We start from the raw sequence: 18,553 nt of genomic DNA, 5'->3' as shown, positions 1-18,553 counted from the left end.
AACCACAACTATGAACAGAATCTGGGAAGAGTGTAAAGGTGCTTGGAAAAAAATTGATACATTTTACGACTACTTGAAGCTTAGTTGGAAGGTAGAGATTCATATGTTCCTCGAACTGTCCACGCTTCATGGAGTCAAATATGTTGCTGACAACAGTAGACCATTCTTGGAAAGGTAAAAATGATTTATTATTACTAGTTTGGCCATTCTTGATAAGACAGCATCATGAAATGTCTTAAATTGAAGGAATTTTATCATCATATAATCCTACAGTGATTTTTAGTTAAATATATCTTTGTTGTTTCTAGTTTCTCTCGATATGTTAACTTTACAAGTAAGTGTGTTGCATTTAACAGAAGAAAACAACCTGTCTCTGTTCAATATCTGCGTTTTTTGGACAGAATCACTTTTTATCTTTTTATTTATTTTCTGCTTCTGACATTTCTAACTACATACAGTAAATAATAAGAAAAGAGAAAAGTAAATATTAAGAACAAGAATCATTATACTGGATGAAATATCAGGTGCACATACAGCAGCATATTCCTTGAAAACTAGACACTATTCTTTGTTCACGGACTCAATATTCACTTGCTTGAAAACCCAAATAACTATCAATTATTAACCGAAATCTTGATGATGTACAACTATATATCAAGCGATATATAACGTGAGCTATCCGGCCTCATCGTATAATATAATTTACCTACTCTGTTCTTCAAATCTTAGTCTTTTCTCTCTTGCTTGCCTCGCTCCGAACCAAAAAAGCACCGACATATATTCTCCCATGTAATATTCATAATAAATAAAACAAATCCTTTGAAAGACTCCCTCTCCCTCCCTCTCCCCGGCCTCTCCGAAACAGGAATCCGTCGCCTTTTCCTTTGAATTTTATATTCAGTCTTGAAAGAAAACTTCATCTTTGTTTATGTGTATGACATATATATATATATATATATATATATATATATATATATATATATATATATATTTATATATATACATATATATATATATATATGTATATATATATATATATATATATATATATATATATATATATATATATATATATATATATATAACGAAAATTAAAATAAACCATCTAAAAGCTGGGGAGGATGACTTTTCATTTTGCCACTATATACATTATAACATAACAAATATTATTTTTTCTAAATAATACAAATTATTTTAATTATTACTTATTCAGTGAGTAACTCTTGCAACTAGCTCCCTAGGTTCAATATTCCCAAAGAAACCATTAACTTGTTACGCTAACATTAACGTCTACACTAGCGTACTGTTTTCGAGCTAATGCTACACAAACTATATATTAATTTACCCCGGAATGAATGTGTTACTTAAAATCAAGGAAAAGGTACTGAAGATTTAACTGAAGGTAGAAAAACTCGATTTAGAACAAATATTATAGTGAAATATCTATAAACAACTGGAGAGGATGAGTTTTCCTTTTACCACTATATATATTGTAACTTAACAAATACTATTTCTTACTAAATAATACAAATTATTTTAAACATTACTTATTCACTAAATAGCTCTTGCAACGAGCTCCCTAGGTTCAATATTCCCAAAGAAACCATTAACTTGTTACGCTAACATTAACGTCTACACTAGCGTACTGTTTTCGAGCTAATGCTACACAAAGTATATATTAATTTACCCCGGAATGAATGTGTTACTTAAAATCAAGGAAAAGGTACTAAAGATTTAACTGAAGGTAGAAAAACTCGATTTAGAACAAATATTATAGTGAAATATCTATAAACAACTGGAGAGGATGAGTTTTCCTTTTACCACTATATATATTGTAACTTAACAAATACTATTTCTTACTAAATAATACAAATTATTTTAAACATTACTTATTCACTAAATAGCTCTTGCAACGAGCTCCCTAGGTTCAATATTCCCAAAGAAACCATTAACTTGTTACGCTAACATTAATAACGTCTACACTAGTGTACTGTTTTCGAGCTAATACTACACAAAGAAACACCCTAATGCTGCACACACTAACTCATGATACATAAATAGTTCAGAAGTGTTAGTTCATGACACTCGGCCAATTTTTTATGACCTGGCTCATGGTGTTCATTTCTAAGTCTGTATAAAGATCACTATTTCTGAAGTGTCACCGCGAATTAACAAAACTCCACAATACTTTGTTTTTAAAGCGTTCAGGTTGCTCTTCTTGGCACAACTCCATATCTGCTTGCTATATGTGTCTATAGGTTTAAGAATTTGTTTACACAGCTGTATTTTTTCTTGGGCGACAAAGCAGCGTTTTTCCCATTATTCAATAATTTTTTCTAAATTTAATAACCAGTTCATCTTCTTCTCCACAAGAACCTTTTATCGCACCTTAGCAACAAGTGCCGTCTTAACGCTATTTAAAATTTAATACTAACTCAACACTATTTAAAAGCGCATTCACGTCTAGGACTTTGAAAAAGTTGCTTCGGTCGTATGATATTCGAATTACTTTTGGAGGTATGATACGAACCTCAATAGACCCTTACACATATAGTCAATTCGAAATTATTTTGTTCATACGTCACCTAAATGTGTGACGTCAAAACGTTGCAATGCTGCGGCATCAACTCTGAGTTTTAGTTCAGTTAAGCAACAGGTTATACAACAAAATTCTAATCTAAATAAAATAATTGAACAAAAATGTTATCAGATAAAAATTATTCTAACATTACAGTGCATCTAAAAACTACAGAGAATTATACAACCACATTAGTTTATAGGTTAGGGTTATAACCTATTATCACTATTGCTTTCAAGAATTTTGCACACGTCTGACAACCGGACAACTTTAACAGGCTCATTTGTTTACGTGTTCAAACTAATCAGACAACATTGTGTCTCTTTTTAACTAGAATAAAATGAGAAGGAATATATTGTTTGATTCTGAAACCAATTTACAAATTGCGACAGGCAACACATTAAATATCTTGATGACGAATGTACCAAAACACTGAATAGAGTATAGATGACATCACTTCATAAACTTCAAGCAGCGCGCGTCAAAATGCCATAGCAATGTGGCGTCTATTAGGGAAATAGCACCAAACCTTGTATCTCGAATTTTAACAAAAAATTAATAAAGTTCTTATCATCTGCTGATTAAGTATCAATTGTACAAAAAAAAACATCACCTAAAGAAATGCTTGATAAATACCATAAAGTATCTGCACTATCAATATCAATGCTCAAGAAGTAGTTTACTGAATGTCGTTGTTATTGTACAAGCACAAGTAACGCTGAACATACAAGTCGCCCACAATGGGAGAAAGAAAGTACGCGATGTGAATCTTCAAACAGCACGCGTTAAAACCTCATAACAATCTGGCAGTAACTTTTTCCCAGACTTTAGAACCCCATATACTAAGAAAAAACGAAAATACTTTTTTCATATGAAATTTGATATCTATTTAACTATATTAATTACAACAACTAATAATAACAGTTCCACATAAATGTCCACTAGTCTTCGGCAATATCAACTCAAAACCTCAATATAATTTTCCTGACCAATTCACTCACCGTATAGACATTTTCATCTTAGAACAGTTAGCACTCTTGGAACAACTTAGAAACCTTCCAGTATCCCGTGAACGTGTGACGTATCTTAAACATCTCCCTGTCTCTACGAAACTAACGTCCCAACCGATCCCGAAAGAGGAAGAAGAGGCCGGAGAAAAAAAGTTTTTTAATCGACACCGCGGGAAAAAGGGCTTTAATTAATTTGGATTCCTTTAAAGAGAGAAAAAAAACTTTTTCACTTTGGCACTTAACTAATGATTTTATTTACTTGCGGAGATGTCCCCTTTCTACGCCCCTCTCCCCCCCAAGTCGGCTTCCCGGCCCTCTCCCTTCGCACAGCGACCTAATGAAGTATTAATCAAAGATGTTTAAACCGAAAAATTTAATAAGTTTCAGAGTTAATTGAGTTATTTATGTTATGTCCTCGGAGCGGGATGATAAAATAATGTTTGTGAGGTTCCTTTTTAAATTTGACGGTATTTTGAAGATATTTAAAGGTTATTACAAGAAAAGTATCACGTAATTATAAATATGCTCAGTTGATCAACCCTGGAACTAAAAATATGAGGCTATTTTTGTTACCCTTAATGGGGTCAATAACCTTCACAGTGGACTGGAAGTATTTATTATGATTATTCGGTGGCGACTGATAATTAGGCGCTGCAGTGCTGCAGAGCTACCGAAAATTAATTATGTAATCTCACTGAAATACTAAAATATTTACTATTACTTACCAAAAAGCAAATCCCATTTAGCATTCGCGAATCCTTGTTGTAATAAATGATGAGGAGCTGCAATGGAAGTGCAAGCTACGGAAGTAACATGGACCATTGGAATCTGGGCCACACGATCGTGCTCTGCGAGCTCCTTCAAATAACCGCGCGGCACTCGGCTACTAGCGAGCCCGGCCATGCAGTTTAAAACAAGACCTATACTTGTGTGGACATTTCGCTGCATTTAGTCCAGCGCCGTATGGCCCGTATTTGATAGTAGTTATCTGTATCGGAATTTTAAGCGACTTTCGGCCAATTAATAATAGGAATATTAATAACCGTGGCTATCACCACTATAGCCAGTCTTTAATTTAAATAACCTAAGGAGATTTTTCAAATATTCTTACGAAAAAGTTTATTTAAAAAATGAATGTATTTGTGGATGACAAGAAATGTGTTGGACATGGTGAAGTGTGTGTTGAAGACAAGAAATGTGTTGGAAATGAACGGAAATAGGTGTCACCGATCAAGAGCACTTTAGTTTAGAATAAACATACAAATACATAATGAAAATGTGTCAAAGAATAGGTATTTTCGAGAGCGATACTTCCCAGAATCCGGGGATATTTCGTGGACTTATAAATTATTCGGCTGAACTAGATACAACTCTAAATGAGCACCTAAAGAATACTTCTATATTTAAAGGCTCGTTTGACGAAATACAGAACGATGTGTTACAGTGTATGTTCGAAGTTGGTCATGAATAAATAGTTGAGAATATAATGATTCAACTAATTGAAACAACGGACGTTGCTGCAGAATCTCAACTGTCAATTGAGCATTTTTCGGATTACTTAATTCTTGTGTATGGCGCGCAAAATGTGACGAAGGATCCCTCATGACGCTCCAATCTATTGGACCTTTAATATATGGACTATTAATGTTATGTACGAAAATAGAAATCATCTCATTGGGTATATGGAACAAATAGAACATCAATTATCCAGCAACATAGTCTTCAGTGAAGAAACCTATATTTGCTGTACATTAAATAACTCGATCTTCAATTTTTGGCTAACATTTTTTCATCATGTGATGCCCCAAGTAGATATCCTTTTTAACCAACTACAGCAAATAGAAATCGAAGCTACTGGAGTAATAGACGCTATCGATAATTTTGAACGCAGTATTATTCGAAAGTTCGTAATAATATTGATAACATCATTAGTGAAGCATCAGATATAATAAATCATTGACCACTAGAAAATAACCGCGTCCAGGCAACAGTAAATTTGTTTCCCGAATTTCTACTTCAGAGGTGTGTGATCAAAAATTGTGCAAAAGATCTATTTCATTATGAGGAACATCTAATAGTTGCATCACTTTTCTTTTCTTTCGATAAAGAATGATTACGAAGTGAACTGTCAGTTATTTAGTCAAGCGATGATTGAAGAACATCAAATGGGACTCTACCTCTTCTAAAATTTTTAATTAGCCAATAATCTAGGAGGCACGTTCAAGGAGACTAGACAATTATTAGAAGTCGTGGTAACAACTCCCATGACAACATCAGAGGCTGAAAGGTGTTTCTCAACACTAAAGCGCATCAAAATGTGTCTCAGAAATTCAGTGGCCGAAGATTGTTTCACAACTCTTTCGATGTTATCTATTTAGTTAGATGAAAAACGGTTTATCTACCAAAGAGACAATTTTAATAAGAAAGTGATTACCAAATTATCGAACAGAAAATAACGTAGGGTGTACTTAAATAATAAAAAATATGTGAGTTTTTTTTGCAAAAATTGTAGAACCGCTTAAGCATATTACCAGGAGTCGCCACTGTAATTATTACTCATGACAAAAATAAATGGAGCTGCTACTCCATCCAGAATATTTTCTCTGGGACAGTTTCCGGTTTGCAGACCAAACAAAACGGCTGTATGGTAAGAGATTTGGATAAAGTGAAGAGATCATCACTGAAACGAAGATGGCTTTGAATAGTTGAAAATAATCGTTGTTTTTCTTTTGAAGAAGAAAGTGATATTGTTAAAACTTTGAAAGACAACAGTTAATTAATTTATAACAGAATGAAAAAACGAGAGGAAACAACGCACTAAGCTTGACTGAATCGAATTTGAACGGAAATGTATTACTGCGGAATAAAGAATAACAAGATGGCTCCACGTGCTACCGACCATAAATAATAAACAGGCGATTCCGGGGGAAAGTTTGGCTTTAATTTTTCCATTATATCCACGGGGCCAAATCTCAGCCACTGCCGCATGAATAATTAATATCCGGAGAAATTAATTTTCGAGCTGAAGGTCGCCGAGATGCGGTCGGACCAAGATAATGAGGATTTCCAGACGATTTTTTCCCCATTTAGAAATCTATAATCGTTATCGTAGGCCATTTAGAAAGGTTTCGAGGTACAAATGGTATTTCAAAGCTAGGCAATACTTTTAATATTTCAAACATCTATTAATGAAAATATTAAAAGTATCAACGTAAAAAACTATTAGAAACTCAACTTAACTGTCAAATTCGATAGCTTTAAAATGTCTCTACATAAAATACCATTATTCCATTTAATTTCATCGAATTATTCAATGTATACAGGTTCGATTTGTAGAAATCTGCTATCGAAGCCAAGGAAGCGCATTTAGAAGCACGTGATGATGCTGCTTTGTCATACTTTCTCCTTTTTGCCCCAGTTAAAAGAAGACAGAATGCTGTCTGATGTATCGAAACACGTACCCAAATCAATATATAAAATTCGATTTGTGTTGATACTGATCGACACTGTTATCAAATGTTTACAAAATTCTTCTAAACGTTGGTAAATGTTGTAAACCAAAAGTCCAATTTGATGCGATTTACTGACATCAGAAAATTTGATGACGTGCATTGACTCTTCTATTGGATAGATATAGTCTATTCCAAGTTTTTTTAATAATGCGTCATGGATATTTGTGACGTCGAAACATTGCAATGTTGCCGCATCAACTCTGAGTTTTAGCTCAGTTTGGCTTTGACATACAAGAAAATTCTAATCTAAATAAAATAATTGAACAAATATGTTATCAAATATAATTTATTTTAACATTACTGTACATCTAATACATATATTATCGCACGACTTAAAATTACAATTATGAACACAGGTATAATAGTTTGTAGGTTAGATTGGTTTTGTTTATATTGAACTCTTTTCCAGTCCATCCATGAGCTAGAGTTATTTTATGTAGTGATACCACCCTGGAGGCCTAATCCACCTAATTAACAATTGTGTATCTGCGAAACGTATTTCACTTTCATTCCAGAGCATATTTACCTTTTTACGTTTAGTTCTTGTTTCCTTTGATGGTGTGTTTACTTGTCAAGTCATCTTGGTATAATTTTGCAAATATATTTGCTTTTAATTGTTTTTTTATTTATGACTTCAGCAGTTGCAAACAATAAACATGTTGGTTATTTTATCCAATGGCTCCCTTTGGAGTCTTTTAAGAATATCTCCCATAACAATATAAAACAAGGAACAGTTATTGGGATTGAGGGATGATAGAACGTTATCCCCTTGGTTTGGATAGAATCTTTCTTCCAGATGTTCTGCAAATATATTTCCTTTTTCAAAGTTATTTTGGACCTATTTTTTTAATGCGGCCACCTATTGCTTTTAATTGTTTTTTTATGTATGACTTCAGCAGTTGCAAACATTAAACATGTTGGTTATTTTATCCAATGGCTCCCTTTGGAGTCTTTTAAGAATATCTCCCATAACAATATAAAAACAAGGAACAGTTATTGGGATTGAGGGATGATAGAACGTTATCCCCTTGGTTTGGATAGAATCTTTCTTCCAGATGTTCTGCAAATATATTTCCTTTTTCAAAGTTATTTTGGACCTATTTTTTTAATGCGGCCACCTATTGCATTTAATTGTTTTTTTATGTATGACTTCAGCAGTTGCAAACATTAAACATGTTGGTTATTTTATCCAATGGCTCCCTTTGGAGTCTTTTAAGAATATCTCCCATAACAATATAAAAACAAGGAACAGTTATTGGGATTGAGGGATGATAGAACGTTATCCCCTTGGTTTGGATAGAATCTTTCTTCCAGATGTTCTGCAAATATATTTTCTTTTTCAAAATTATTTTGGACCTATTTTTCTAGTACGGCCACCTATTGCTTTTAATGGTTTTTTTGTTGTTAGAGAAACTGTCACTCTAAAAACTATTTTGGCGTGATTTCAAGACCACTAAAGTTGGCCCCCTCCCCAAAAAAAAAACAAATACGGGCGTAAATCTTTTCGGGGTCGTTGATTAGCGCGGTTTTTCTCCCGCTGGCTTGCTGGCTGGAACAAGATTGATGTCGCCAATATAGGCAAATATGTGTTTTCTTTTTTCCGAACGCCAGATGCATAATTCATTGGAAAATCTCAATAGGAAAGCCGACACAAAAATAAGAAAAAGCGTATCGTTAAAATGCTGTTTCCAGTCTCCGTTGGAAAGTAGTCGCGCGGGGCGGCGCAAAAAATACCGATAAATTTCCGTTGATTTACTGCCGAGGTCCCGAGTTTCGCCATGGAAATGGCGGTCCCCGGCTAGGGCCCGACGTAACGGCGAAAATAGTCCGCGCTCACGCTGTGACGGTGCATTACCATTAACTGGTAATTTATTAGGAATCTCGATCGATTCTTAATCAGCCACATCATCTATTATATTAGAAAAGATCGCCACCATTACCATTAAAAGTATTGGTTTCTTTTCGTCGCCTTCTTCCGTTTAATCCTCGTAATAATTGGGTGCAATTAACCGTCTTGAATCATATTATTCTCTTACCTACCTTGATGAACTACCGTTCAAGCCATTGGACCTTGAAAAAATATCTTCAACATACGATTCATTCATTCATTCATTCGGAAGTGTTGATGTTGGTATCAATAGCAAGGAACGACTTGAAAGACCAACGAAGTTCGAAGACAGTGAACTGCAAGGCCCATATGATAAATTCTTATGCAAATGGTTAAAAACTGGCTTTGATTAGGCCGATGGTCAGTTTGTTAGGGATTCAGATTTCATATTTTTTATTAAATTATTCTTCGGATAATAGCAGTACAATGAAAACTACAGGGACTATATAGAATTTTATATTAAATTTAATGGAAATATAACAATTTATATAAAGCTTTTAATTTTTTGTGTATATGATGGAAAGTGTGCTTTCGATATATAACTGCTTTTATGTTTATATCATATTTTCTGCTGCTATTCCCGTTAAAGTAATCGCAGGTTAGTGAAAGTTACAGAAGTTATAAAGAATTTTATGCTGAATCGAATAGTAGTATAATAAATTTAATACAACCTCCAGTTGCAAAGGTATACAAAGAAAAATATATTTTTGGAAAATTAGTGAATTTCAATATATGTAATATACCTTAAAAACAATTAATTATGAAGCAATTTAACATAGATTTTGTTTACAAGGTATACAAGGTTACAAGGTATACAAGGTTACAAGGTATACAAGGTTACAAGGTATACAAGGTTACAAGGTATACAAGGTTACAAGGTATACAAAGAAAAATATATTCTTGGAAAATTAGTGGATTTCAATATATGTAATATACCTTAAAAACAATTAATTATGAAGCATTTTAATATAGAATATTTCATGTCAAGATACATCTATTTCTAGATTTTTACCTTTATCTAATTTTTGCAATTTTCCATGTATATTATCGTGAAAATTTACGCTTTTTTGCATTTTTCAAGTGTTTTGCTGTCATTTCCATTCAAATGATTTCAAGTGACTGAAAACTAGAGGGATTCTGAATACTTTGAGACTCTATCGGATGGTAGTACAGTAATTTTTATACGTCCTTCATTTTCGAACATTTACAATGAAAAATCAAAAAAGCTCTCAGGTGTTTCCCTAATTAAACCTGATTTAGGGCCGTGGAACTTTTTTAGTCGCAGTTTAAACTGAACGAGATAAATTTAAACAGGAATGATAAAAATCTCCTCAAAAAGTTTAACCGGGTCCCCGTGTAAAAGTTAACGAGGCTAGATCGCGGAAAAAAATTTAAGAGAAATTGTTGTAAGCGATTTTACCTCGAAAGTTTCCCGACTGGAACAGCGAAAATGTTGTCTTTTCGTTAGGAGACGTAACAGGATAATATTCTGTATATTTGAGTTGGAAAGTTTATCGCCAACTTTTTATATTTTCGAATAACGTTGTAAAACACTCGAATCGGCAACTGTAACGGATCAAAGAAAATTGTGTTTGTTAATATTTGAGGAGCTATGGCTTTCATATTATGTATATATATATATATATATATATATATATATATATATATATATATAAACTTATATATATATATATATGTATATATATATATATATATATATATATATATATATATATATATCTATATGTATATATATATATATATAAACTTATATATATATATGTATATATATATATATATATATATGTTCAGCTATATTCCTTGATGTAGAACAAGGTCCTAAGAAGAAAGATAAGTTCACCCAGATAATGTACTGATTACTTACGCCAAGATCTTCAGATACGGACTGTCTCAGGAAATCAAAATAATCACAAAAAATGTGACAGACTCAGACCGAGAGGACAGGGCACAAGCTCAAAAGGATGAAACAATTTGATATTGTGTGGTGTACTTTAATGGGGTGCCTTTAATAGAAAAAAAGCACCGACATTAACAATAGCATTATAACTACAGTTTTAGGACGGATGGGTTCTCCTAGATAACAGGTCAATTGAAAAGTCCCCGGCCTACCATATTAAAACACATTTTTTTGGGAAAATTAGTTTTTTTATTCAACATAATTCCCATCAAGGGTGATACATTGATTATTGCGACTATGTAATAGTCGTTGTTGATGGTCCTTCTTCGTTTCTTAAGGTAGTCAATGAAAATTATTCCATGTGCATTCCAAAATAAAAACGCCATAACCTTACCAGTCGACTGTTGCGTTGTCCCACGCTTTGGAGCGGGTTCTTCGTGTGCAGTCCAGTCGGATAACTGTCGATTGGACTTTGGAGTGTAATGATGGAGCCATGTTTCATCCATTGTCACATATCGATGCAAAAACTCGGTTTTATTACGCTTGATCATCTTCAAACACTGCTCCGAATCATCAGCTCGTCGTTGTTTTTGGTCAAAAGTGAGCTCGCGCGGCACCCACTTTGCACAAAGCTCTCTCATACCCAAATTTTCGTGAATGATAAGAAGTACACGTTCAGTTGATATCTTTAGAGTGTCTGCTATTTCATTCAAAATCATACTGTCATTCAAAATCATTTTGTGGATTTTTTTATGTTTTCGTCGGTAACAACCTCTTTGGGGCTTCCACTGCGTTCGCCGTCTTCGGTGATTATTTCACCACGTCTAAACTTAGCATATCAATCCTTGATAGTTAATTTTCCTGGACAGTGTCCGGAAACTCGCCATCAAGCCAAGGTTTTGCTTCAACTGCATTTGTTCCCTTCAAAAAACAATATTTTATCAATAAGCGAAATTCCTTTTTATGAATTTTTTCACAATAACAAAAGTTGCTTCAATTAAAATGCTATAATTCACAAACTAATGATCCGACACGCATCTTTTAAGGGTTAGTGCTAACTGAAAAAGGTATGGATTTAATTCTAGTAGCGCCATCTACGTTTCAAGCCGGGGACTTTTCAATTGATCTGTTATATACCTAGATTGTAGTTATTGCAGAACCAAATATGTTATTCTAAACTGGCCAAAACATATTCTATAATTTTCTATTATTTTACATCATCAGACAACATGGCGATTCTATGTTGGAAGAACTATGCCATTTTGAAAATAGGTAATCAATAGGCGCTATATCTGGTGAGTATCTTGTGTGCGATAGCACAGTGTATTCTTCATAGCTCTTGAAACTTCATAACTGCAACTGGCAATCGAGCGATGTCATGCAAGAGCGCATCTGGGTCTGTTAGCGAGTTACATTTTCCATCGTATATAAACCTCTGAATATTGTTGATTCATCAACTATTAACCCACCGATAAAAGATCTTTGAGAGTTTGAGTTGATATTTAGTCCAGGAAGCCTTTGACTAGGAAATAGATATCACTAATCAAAATCAAGATACCCAATAGTAATTGTGTATGTTTATTGCAGATTCCTGTGGTTTCTGTGCGTGTTAACTGGTTCTGTAGCAACGGTCGTCGTTATATTCAGCCTATGGGTTAAGTTCCAAACTGACCCCACGATAACAGGCTTGGATTCGGAATTCAGTGAGTGGAATGTCCGATATCCTGCTATTTTTCTGTGCTCCGAAGAACCTTCAAGCTTGGAGAATGTTAAAGATGTACTAGGAATCACGTAAGATATTTCTAAGTAAAGGTAACAATAAATTAGCGTCATCAATATGTTTTTTTTTAATTTTATTATTAAGATATATGAAATTTTAATCCAAAAACACCCGTGGGGTATAGTTTATAGAAACGTTTTTTATGTAGTGGTATCCCCTGAAGGCCTAATCCACATAATAAACAATTGTATATCTGAGAAACGTATTATACTTTCATTCGAGAGCATATTTACCTTTTTACGTCTAGTTCTTGTTTCCTTCGATGGTATGTTTACTTATCATGTCATCTTGGTATGACGGTATATATTATTTCTTCTGCTACTATCCGTGTACACCATTCTTCAAAAAATTAATCACTGAATTATATCTAATGCATTTATCATATCTAAAAAACAGTTAGTATTCATCCTCTTCTCTACTAATATTCAGTACAGCTGCAAGACAAATATTAAGCAATGATTTGAAATTTATCAAAACAACCAAAGCGCCGAAATTAATGACGTTAACAATAAAATGAGAAGGAAAATATTGTCTAGTATTAAAATGAATATACAAACTACAATAGGCAACACATTAGACATATTGATGACGTTAGTTCACTGCTATTTTGAATAGAAGGAACTTTTATTTTCCGTGAAAGTGAAAAATGTATTAGTTGAAAGAGGAGTGGATTTATATTTATGCCACATATTTTGAAAAGTATAAATTTTAAAGGGTTTTAATGTGGATTTCCGTCTTTTAAATACAATATAAAGCATTTTTCGTTATATAAGTTCTAGCGCAATTTATTCAATGAAAAAATCCGTAGCCGGAAAGACGAAATCGATAAATCAACCTAACGTCTTATATAACGTCATCTTAGTCCATATGTTAGCGCCGGCATTACGGTAATTGCCAAGTAATAAAGTAAGTAGCGCCATTTATCTAACGGCGGGATGGGGTTAGATAAGTAAGTTGATTTTCCGAAAGTTCCGAACTTTACGAATTTGTCTTTCGAACCGTTTCTGAACTATCCGTCAAACTTGAAAAGTTATTCTTTTGAGGAATGACTCCCAAATTAGAGGAAGTTTTACGCGTGTATATATATTAACTTATTTCATGTCGAACGATTAACAAGACCGGGTCGACAGTCACGCGGGGGTGGGTGTGGAAGGTTTATAAACATCGACATTAAACAAATATTAAGGGAAAATCGAACTCATAGCAATCGGCGCATCATAAACTGTAACATTATGTATCGTTAGTTGTGTTTCATTATATTTACATTGAACTCTTTTCCATACCACCTATAGAGTAGAGTTTTAGCGAGACTAACCAACACCAATTAATTTTATATATATGAAGATAAGGGTCGATTGTAAAGTCCCCGGCCTACCATAGTAAAACAAAATGTTTTGCCAAAATTAGTTTTTTTTTATTCAACATAATTCCCTTCAAGGGTGATACACTTATTATAGCGATCCTCCAACTTTTCGATAGCATTTTTATAGTACGATTTCTGCTTTGCTTCAAAATAGGCTTCAGTTTCGGCGATCGCCTCTTCATTCGACTAAAATTTCTTCCCAGCGAGCATTCTTTTGAGATCTGAGAATAGGAAATAGTCGCTGGGGGCCAGATTGGGAGAATATGGTGGATGAGCAAGCAAATCGGAATCTCAACTCGGCATCAAGCCAAGTTTTTACTTCAACTGTATTTTTTCCCTTCAAAAAGCAATATTTTATCAACAGGCGAAATTCCTTTTTATCCATTTTTTCACAATAACAAAAATTGCTTCATTAAAAATTCTATAATTCACAAGCTAATGATCCGACAGCTGTCAAATTTATACACGCATCTTTTGAGGGTTCGGACTAGATAAGAAGCATATAAATTTAATTCTAGTAGCGCCATCTATATGTCAGGCCGGGGACTTTTCAATTGATCTGTTATGAAGCTAAGGGCAATACGCAAATAAATCCGTAAAACCTCAGTTACTACATAATTTGATGAGCCACTAACTGGCGTCAATAATATTTGGATATTCCCAGGGCATGGCTTTCCGAACTCTACGTTTTGATTAATTTGAAATCGCACAATGTAGCATATAAGCTTTTAATTAAATATTTCGACGTAGGCGAGAACGTTATACATGAAGCTGTATCCTGGACCGACAGCAAGAACAAAACATCATTTCTCTCGGAACTTGAAACGAAACCTTTGAAAACAATAGTGGCGGTTAGAAATCCGCAAACTTCCTGCACTTATACTCTTCAGTATTTTGTATACCGCGTTGGCTTTTACGGCACAAATACCAGTTCAGATTCCTCGGTAAAAGTTTAATGTCAGGTGTATAACTTAATTTTTACAGATTTTTCGGCAAATATTTTTCTTAAAAATTCTTACAAAAATAGACATAAGTTAAGGTTTATCCACTAAAGGGTCTCGCATTTAAAATCCTAAAAAGTCAGAAGAAAACTGTTAGTTAGTCAGCCATCATATGACATACATTGGAACTTAATTCATTATAAGAGAAGATAATATTTTATTAGTATGGTACTATTTACTTAAGTGTTTCTGTTTACGTCTTTACATATATTGTACTATGACAACTGAAATTGACAGTTTTCTGATACACCTTTTTAATTTTTTTAATATTAATTTGTTTTCTGTATACAATGACTAAAAAAAGTTTATATTTATTAAAGCAATATCCACTATAACCCCAGAATGTCAGGCAGTAGCTTGATTTCTTAAAACAAGCAAGGCAATTAAGCGCGTTTTAATGCAAAATATCAGTAGGCTCACGTCATCTAAATTTGTGACGTTAAATCATCGCCAATATTTACCTGTTCTTTAGTTCTTATGTCATTTTTGTTGTTGTGTTTTCCTGTTAAGTCATTGATATATCACTGTATTTCTCCTGTTGCTGATTAGTTATGTAGTCTGATTTAAAATAAATGAATGGTCTCTGATATTAAAATGAATTTGCAAAGTGCAATATACAATACATTATAATTCTTGATAACGTGAGTTCACTGCTATTTTGGATAGACTATAGATCAGCAAAACTCTCAATACTGACTGTGAAGTAAGCTTTTTAACATGAATCTTATGAATCGGCAGATAACTTACACTTTTTAGTTAATCAAATTACCGATGCCAAAATTGTCTATTTTGTCTATTTTGTATTTTTGATTTTCCAGAGAGAACAGTACGTATGACGATTTGGAAAAAGTAACATTTCTTCATGATTTAGCCCAATTGACCTTCAACTCGATACCGTCTTTCGCTGCAAAGTATCCGATCATGGAGCCTTTTATAGATGGCAGAGATAACATTAGGGATATCATGCACCAGGTATCTCATGACGTGTTACATCAAATATTGGGTCTTTGAAAAAGTTTGTAGCGTTTTTCCTGATTGATTTAATTAACGAAGTTAATGAAAAGGATTTGTCCACTATAAACTACTTGAAGTTACTTGAATAGGTTATATAACATCGATGAAAATGATATTCTGTTAAAATACATTCGCTATCACGAATAAGTGTTACTCAAATGTCAACTCAAATGAAAAAACGCAACAAAATGTTCGACAGAATCAATATAAATAGTCCCCCGAAAAAATTAATCGAAAATATAACATTTCCTCGCTCGTTTACAGTTCATGGACAGCTGCGACGACCTCTTCTACGGATGCACGTTCAAAGACGAGCCCTTCGACTGCTGCAGCGGCGAAGACAAACGATTCCTGCCAGTTTTCACCGAGAACGGCTTCTGCCACGCTTTTAATTCGCGCCATTCGCAGGAATTAAACGTTTCGTAAGCATTTTTCCACTTTGTCTTCATCGTCTCATAATTCACGCGCGCCGCCCGTAATTTGTCGTTCTCCCGTCGAGGGGGCGTTCTCGGCGTTCGAGCGGAACGAAAACGGTTTTAATTAAATTGTTGGGATATCGTCGAAATTATTCGTCTGGTCGAGTAGTGAAAAAAATCGCGAAAAAATGCAATTGGACTGTCCCCCGGTAATAAATTACTTTTTACTGGTATTTTTAATAGAAGTTTTGTCACGGTTATTAAGAAAAAATACATTTCCTGCATTTTTTAATGGAAAGAACACATTATAACTATGGTCTATCCAAGGTAGCAGTGAACTCACGTCATCACAATTTATGGCGTCATAACGGTGCAATTTTTATTTTAAGTTTATTTTAGGTTCAATTTATAACAACATTCTAACATGAATAAAATAATGAACCAAAAATGTAATAAAATATCATTTATATTAACGTTATAGTAAACTTAAACAATGCTTAATTAAACAACCACAATAGTTTTTTAAGTTATAGTTATTTTATAATAAAGTATAAAATCCACCAGGCTTAATCCACCTTTTTCCAATTTTTAATCCACATTTTTTTTGATAAAATTAGATCTATTCATGCATTCTTTCTCCATAATGAATTTGCCATATCTGCAAAACTGTTAGTATACATTCTCTCTTCGTACATTTTAACCAAATCTTGAAAGTTTCATTCACTCACTGTTATATTCTGAGCCAATAACTATCCTGTTAATTTTCAATCTAAGCCTAGTTCACAATTCCACTATTTGTCAATTTCTTCTTCTGTGTGTCTCATGGAGTTCATCCAAACCGAAGGATGTTATTGTAGACAATCCTTTCCACATATCCAAACAGTTATTATCTGTATATCTTTCTCGACCTGCATGTCTACTGTAGTTATTCGTTGCCACATCCCATAATAATTCAATTTGATTGAATATGCAGTGATAGGGAGGAAGGCATTACACTCTGCGGCCATATTATTCAGCCATCTGATGTACAGTGTATCTTTTTTGAGGCCTATTTCTAAAAAATTAAATTACCTAAAACACAAATAAGCATTTGATTTGTATTTACCAAGTGACAATGTGAAGTACTTTATTCTTCAATATGGTATCTACAAAACTTAATTCATGTTTTGCAAACCAATCCTGAAATATATTTACCGGCCACTTGTTGGAATCTTTTTGTTAGATTCCTAGTTCTAGCCTGAAGAATCTGCATATCTGCAGTTCATTTTAAAAAAAAATTTTTTAGAAATATTATTCTTGTTGTTAACTTTTGCCTTTTTCCATCAACCTTTAATCAACCACTTAATCTACCATAGTTAGCTGCTGCTCTTTAGCTAATAATAGCTAAAATAGCTAATTCTTCGTTCATCATTTAAGCTTTATAAATTGTGAAACGCCAAGTGAACTGTATTTAACACTCAGTAATAAATATCTTTAATAACCTTAATAAAATCCCAATTTATTGAAGACCAACAAAAAAACCGAAAATATATTAATTTAAAGTTAAAAATACTTTATATAAATTAGTGATAACGAGAATTTTCTAACTTTAATTTCGTCCTTAATAACTTACAGCAAATTGAAGTCCACCGTTTTTCTTCGTTCATATTAATGCCTTTAAAGACGGCAAAATCAATAGAGCAGAACTCTCTATTGCTACGAAGGATTTTCGTGTAAGTTGGAATCAATTGAAGGAAAAAGTTATAAGACGATTTATTTTTTCTTTGGTAAAATTTTAACAAATACTAATACGATATATATAGGGCCTTGAACTTTAAATTAATGGCGCTAGTTTAAGAAAAAACTTCGATAAAAAAACGTCTGATTTTCTGAAAATTTTTTAATGAATGAAAAGTTCTATGGCATCCACCTTATGGTTGTTTTTCCAGTTTATTATTATTTATTCTTGTTTTTGTCTGGCTTATTGTCCATTAACAATCATTATTTTGTCAACGGATAAATACCGTCATCGGCACTGTACTAACGGCAATGACCTTCGCTTCCATTTATAACTAGTGGTTTTAATATTGCTTT

General features: G+C 33.4%; 1 protein-coding gene across 1 annotated transcript; it reads left to right on the top strand.

Annotated features, from left to right (window-relative positions):
- LOC143200112 (acid-sensing ion channel 1) lies at positions 1-16,626 on the top strand. Its single transcript, XM_076410449.1, has 4 exons — positions 1-174; positions 12,494-12,697; positions 15,869-16,022; positions 16,329-16,626. Exons 1-4 carry the CDS (start codon positions 11-13, stop codon positions 16,488-16,490), a joined length of 684 nt encoding a protein of 227 aa, XP_076266564.1. The 5' UTR covers positions 1-10; the 3' UTR covers positions 16,491-16,626.
- Positions 16,627-18,553: the final 1,927 nt, after the last annotated feature.

Source organism: Rhynchophorus ferrugineus, unplaced genomic scaffold (genome assembly GCF_030347505.1).
Source record: "Rhynchophorus ferrugineus isolate W39M unplaced genomic scaffold, kcgeb_rfMv2 rfM7, whole genome shotgun sequence".
NCBI classification, from domain to species: domain Eukaryota; kingdom Metazoa; phylum Arthropoda; class Insecta; order Coleoptera; family Curculionidae; genus Rhynchophorus; species Rhynchophorus ferrugineus.
The sequence above is the reverse complement of the archived record's forward strand: the minus strand, read 5'-3'. Positions and strand labels throughout refer to the sequence as shown.

Bases quoted from the DNA above. Each gene is read 5' to 3' on its own strand.
- LOC143200112 (XM_076410449.1), top strand. From the start codon at position 11: ATGAACAGAATCTGGGAAGAGTGTAAAGGTGCTTGGAAAAAAATTGAT. The intron at 175-12,493 runs GTAAAAATGATT...TGTTTATTGCAG, and splicing joins AGTAGACCATTCTTGGAAAG to ATTCCTGTGGTTTCTGTGCG. The intron at 12,698-15,868 runs GTAAGATATTTC...TTGATTTTCCAG, and splicing joins AAAGATGTACTAGGAATCAC to AGAGAACAGTACGTATGACG.